Below are 5,969 nucleotides of genomic sequence, written 5' to 3'. Positions count from 1 at the left end.
ATTACGCAAACAGAATTAAAAAAACACCGAAAATAAAATCTAAAAAATAGAAATTTAAAATTTGGTGTTTTTATATTTTATTTAATGATAAAATAAAATAAATTATGAAAATATAATTTATTTTTATTTTTTATTAAAAAATTGAGAAAAAATATAATATTAAAAAATATAATTATAAAAAATTAAAAAAATAATGAAAGAAAAATAAAAAAATAAGTTGTGTCCTTTATTAGTGTTTTTATATCCTTGTCATGATATATACAAAATACACTAATTCAATCTCTCTAGATAAAATATTTCTGTCCGTATCTCATCTATCAAACACGATTTTATGTCTTAATGTCCTGTCCGTGTAAACAAATGCAACCTTTTAGACAACATTAATTAATTCTTTTTAAATTATTTATTTATTTTAAATTTTAGATACTAATTGTTTCGAGAATTACCTGAAACGGTGATTTGGACCTAAACGTAAAGTCCAGACTCCATATGAGGCAGCGTCCGACCTGTGCTGGTGCCGATCATCATCATCATCATCATCTTCTTCTTCTTCTTCTTCTTCTTCTTCTTCTTCTTCTTCTTCTTCTTCTTCTTCTTCTTCTTCTTTCGTTATCGTCATCACCAACAATACCAACATTTTGATAATGGATTATTTTTTCAATCGAATTGAATAGAATGCAATTGCTAAATTGAATTGAATAGACGCAGGTGTTCTGAATCTGAATTGAATTGAATTGAATTGATAATCTCTAAATTGTAGTCCAAGGTGTTTCAAATTTAATTTTATATAATGGATTATATTTTGTTTAGTCAGCACTATACAATTGTTTCGCCATGAGTACGTGCTGGGTTCATTATGCAGAAAGCTGTTTGAATTTGATTTTATATAATGGATTATGTTTCGTTCACTCAATACTATACAATTGTTTCACCATGAGTATGTGTTCAGTTCATTATGCAGAAAGCTGTTCGAATTTAATTTTATATAATGGATTATATTTCGTTCACTCAGTACTATACAATTGTTTCACCATGAGTACCTGTTCGGTTCATTATGTGGAAAGCTGTTCGAATTTGAATTATATAGTTGATAATGTTCTATTCATTTAGTACTATACAATTGTTTCACCATAATAACATGTTTGGCTCATTTCTGTTCTGCACAATTCAAAATTCTTCCTCCTCACCTTCTATTGCTTCTTCATCAGGGAGAGAAGGAGAAAAAGACAAAAAATACAGCAACAACAACAACAAAAGAATGAAGATAAGGAAAAAACACGTGTAGAAGAACGAACGCGAAAAAGAAGGAGGAGAATGAGGAGGAGGAGGAACGCGAAGAAGAAGAAGAAGAAGAAGAAGAAGAAGAAGAAGAAGAAGAAGAAGAAGAAGTAGCGCGGGGAGAAGAGAAGAAGAAGCGTGAGGAAAGAAGAAAAACGGAAAAAGCGCGTGACCAAAAATTGCTTGAATGAGTTTGGATGCCAAAATTGCTTGGATATGGAGAATATCTCTTTTAGTATATTGGGATCTGAATATAACTGAGAAGTGTAAGTATATTTATAGTAGAATAGATAATCACTTTTTGGAGTAGTTTCATCTTTGTTGGTAGATAACTGTTCTTTTTATCTTGAGAATTTGTTGAGATATACCTTCTAGATGAAATAGAAATAATAGGAGAGATTGACTAAACTTTTCTAGTCACATCCAATCTCCTAATAGGTCGGGCACTTTAGAAGTGGCTACTTTTTTTTGGATGGACCTTTTTTTTTATCGGACCTTACTTTATGTTTTGAGGCAGAATANNNTAAAAATTATAAATACAAACATAAAAATTTTTAATTTATCAAATACAAAACAAAATGCTTATATTTTTGAAAAACACAAACACTTCAAAAAATTTTATCAAGTCTTATTTATATACTATTTTTTTCCATACCAAGCACAATTTCTTGTTTTCTTCCAAAAACAGCTTATATTATCATTAAAAAAAAATTGAAAAAGCTATTTTGAGCACATCCAAATGCTTTGTACCTAATATAAATTCGGTCAATGCACCACAAATAGCATTTCTCTTGCACGAAAAAAGAACTCTATACCTTCAGCAAGATGAAAGCCACTTCACTTGTCCACAAAAATGCACAACTTACAACTCAAACTTTTTTCTTTGATTTTGAGGGTACTCTGTTAAGGTCCACTTCACTATTCCCTTACTTCATGCTTGTTGCTTTTGAAGCTGGTGGGCTATTAAGATCTCTCATCTTGTTCCTTTCATACCCTTTGGTGTGGCTTTTGGGTGAAGACCAACTTGGTTTGTATATTATGGTGTTCTTATGCTTTTTCGGCATAAAAAAGGACACATTCAGAATAGGATCAGCTGTTCTTCCGAAATTCTTCTTGGAAGATGTTTGGTGGGAAGGATTTGGAGCAGGATTGTGTCATGAGAAAAGGGTGGTGTCTACTAAGTTGCCTAGGGTCATGGTTGAAGGCTTCTTGAGAGACTATTTAGGAGTTGAAGAAGTTGTAGCAAGAGAGCTAAAATCATTGAATGGGTACTTTTTGGGTTTGTTTGAGGAAAAGAAGGGAAATAGCATTACCAGCCTTTCACAAGAAGATTTTGTTTGTACTAAAGATAGCACTTTTGAGTACATTCACGACCAAGAACTTTCCCCCTTTTTCAAGGTTTGGCCATTTTTGAGAGGAAAAAAAAAAAAAAAACACAAGAAAATGTCGTTGAACCATAGTCATGTTATTTGTTTACTCCCTCCTTCCAAATGCAAGTTACTTTTGGTGTGCATTTATATCTTGATAATTTTCAAATGTTTCAGCATTATTAATATTCTAGTAATTTTAGCGGTAGATCTCAACTATATATGCAGTTTATAAGAAAGATCAATGTTTAAAATGACTGGAATATCAACGCTTCTAAAACACTTGTCGATCTAAGTTGTTGACATGTATAAACGGAGGGAAGGAGTAAACAATTTTTTTATGCTAAAAATCCTAAATAACATTCTCAGTAGCTATTGTCTTTTTCTTTTTCGGCAGGAGGGTTATTTAATGTTGAATTCAGATGAAAGAAGAAACTGGCATGCAGTTCCAAGAGAAAAGTACCCAAAGAAACTGATCTTCCATGATGGAAGAATGGCTTTCAGGCCCACCCCTGCTTCTTCTCTAGCTATGTTCTTGTGGCTACCCCTGGGATTATTCCTTTCGCTCTTCAGAATCACATTCGGCATTTTGTTACCCTTCAATGTGTCAGCTCCATTCTTAGCATTCTCCGGTACAAGAACCACAGCTTCACGAACACCCCGGAATGCTTCTCGGGAGATGCCAAACGAAGAAGAAAACAAGAAGGGAATCCTTTATGTATGCAATCACAGAACTTTGCTTGATCCGCTTTACATTTCATACGTTCTGGACAAACCTCTTTCCGCCGTCACGTATAGTTTAAGTAGATTAAATGAGTTAGTGTCCCCCATCAAGACGATTCGACTAACCAGGGACAGAGAGAGAGACAAAGAGACAATGGAGACCTTGCTGAGTCAAGGAAACCTTGTTGTGTGTCCTGAAGGGACAACATGCAGGGAACCTTATTTGCTAAGGTTTAGTCCCTTGTTTGCAGAAATCACTGATGATATTGTTCCTGTTGCTTTAGATGTTAAGGTTAGCATGTTCTATGGTACAACAGCTAGTGGGCATAAGTATTTGGATCCTTTTTTCCACTTGATGAACCCAAATCCTTCCTACTTTGTTAAGATTCTTGAGCGGTTGCCAAAAACAGAAACATGTCATGGTGGTGGGAAATCAAGGATTGATGTTGCCAATTTTGTGCAGAATGAGATTGGGAAAGCGTTGGGGTTTACATGCACAAGTTTCACTAGGAAAGACAAATACATGATCTTGGCAGGTAATGATGGTGTCAACCAGAAACAGAGGGAGTTTTCTAAATAACTGACTGGCTATTTGTGTGTCGCATTTGGAAAACAAATATTGTTCGGTAAACTTATGGGATTGGTGTCAATAGTATATATTAAATTTTGACTATTTATCTTATATGGAAATTTGATTTATGAGTGACATATATGCAGATAAGATCAGTGGTTAAAGTTTGGTATCTATATTGATGGGGTTGAATTTATCTTTAGGTAAACACTCTCTTGTGTATCAATGCATAGTATGTATGGGTCGATGATATATTATGATAATCAATTTTACTTGTTTTGCAGTTTTATGCTGTTTATCATGTTACCAAATTTCAAATATGCTTGGATTAAGAAATAAAAAAAAAAAAACCTTACATTATGATTTTTTAAGTAGAATAATTAACCGTAAAGACAGAATCTACAAATGGACACAATCTTCTTTGATCCATTTTAACTTTTTGATGCATTATTTATACCAAGTTAGTATTAGGGGTGTTAAAACGGGAAGAATTCATTACATCGATTAGTCAAATCTATAAAAAATATGAACCGAAATAAAATTTAAAACCAGTCAAATTAAAAAAATTTGTTAAATACGAATCATTAAACCTGTAAATTTTGACAAAGTGGGCCGGTCCACTAGACCAAAAATTTTTTTTAACAAAATAATGATTAATGCTAAAAAGTATATACAAAAATTTACGAATAAACCCTTTAATCCTTCAAACCTTCATCCCTACAAAGGCCAGAAGGACCAACCGGATAAACCTTTCGAATCTCCCCGAGTCGGACAATTCATGAAATACACCTTTTTAACTGTCCTGATTGTAGAGGTTTACCAGCAAATTATCGTTAGGGGAATCCTCCCTAACCTAGACAACTCAAGGATAGAATTGGAGGAAGCAAAAGCCTGGATTGTGATTACCACAAAGACTATGATCATAGGATGCTAGTTTGTCTTAACTTTAAAGATGTGCTAGAGCATGTGATAAGAGACAGCAAACTCCTTGAGTTCACTAAGTTTATTTTTAAATGACAAAGGAACAAGAGAGAAAGGTCACTGAAAAATCAGGAGGGGTGTAATCTCAGAGGGATAAAACCAAGGTTTTGAAAATCGGACCGGACCGGCCGGTCAAACCGGTTCAATCGGGAACCGACAGTAATAACGGTCCGGTCCAGTGCTTATAACCGCTGGGAAAAGAACCGCTTGAAAACCGGCCGGTTCATAGAAAACGACGCCGTTTTGTTTATTTGTGCAAAAAAATGAAAAATAAACCCAGAACCATTCGCGAACAACCCCTCTTCCTTCCCCCAATCATTCGTGCAAGCCCTAGCCTATCTGAAGCAAAGGAAAACCCTATCCATTCATTGCGCCGCCGTCCCCAGGTCCTCAGCGCCTCCGCGGGTCGCCGGTCATCTCCACGGCCTCCTCATTCTCCTCCTCTGTGGTGTCGCCATCGTGTCTTTGTCTTCTTGCTTTCAGTGAAAGGTTAGTGAAACTGTGATTTACTAATTTCTGTTGAGTTTGTTACTCTGTTTCAGGGTTTTGAGGTTGAATTTGTGATTTTTGATTTCTTGGGTCTTTTGTAATGCTGCTGATTTATGATTTTTGTTACTTGTTATGGCACTGTGATTCTATGATCACTGATCAGTGTTTGTCGCCATCTGTCATAGTCAAGAGTTTGTCTCCTCGAGTCTTCATGCATCGCAGTCAGGGGAGTCCTCCAAGTCCTTCCTGACAGTGACCTTCATCACAGTAACATGTTCATTTGAAATGTTTGTTTTACGGTTTTAAATGGCAAAGTGATTAGTGATGCGAAAAGTGGGTGTGGAGGTTGTGGGGTTGGGAGCCCTTAGAGACATTGCAACAGAATAACATGAGTTTTCAATTAATGTACACTGTTCGAATGCTGAAGCAGGTACTAAACTACTAAAACCATTCCTTTTTGTTTTTGCTTGAATTTTAGAAGAAAGAGCAATGTAATGTATTCCTATTTATGATTCCATAAGACCAAGGTTAAATTAACAATTCAGGTGGAGTTGAGTTTT

The 5,969-nt window shown here is 34.9% G+C and overlaps 1 protein-coding gene across 1 annotated transcript; it reads left to right on the top strand.

Annotated features, from left to right (window-relative positions):
* Window positions 2,012-4,043, top strand: LOC107610126 (probable glycerol-3-phosphate acyltransferase 2). The gene is made up of 2 exons (XM_016312208.2): window positions 2,012-2,676; window positions 3,043-4,043. The coding sequence occupies exons 1-2, from the start codon at window positions 2,104-2,106 to the stop codon at window positions 3,946-3,948; spliced, it is 1,479 nt and encodes a 492-aa protein (XP_016167694.1). The 5' UTR covers window positions 2,012-2,103; the 3' UTR covers window positions 3,949-4,043.

The sequence above is a fragment of the Arachis ipaensis genome, chromosome B07, assembly GCF_000816755.2.
Source record: "Arachis ipaensis cultivar K30076 chromosome B07, Araip1.1, whole genome shotgun sequence".
In the NCBI taxonomy this organism is placed as follows: domain Eukaryota; kingdom Viridiplantae; phylum Streptophyta; class Magnoliopsida; order Fabales; family Fabaceae; genus Arachis; species Arachis ipaensis.
This window is presented reverse-complemented; position numbering and strand designations above follow the sequence as displayed.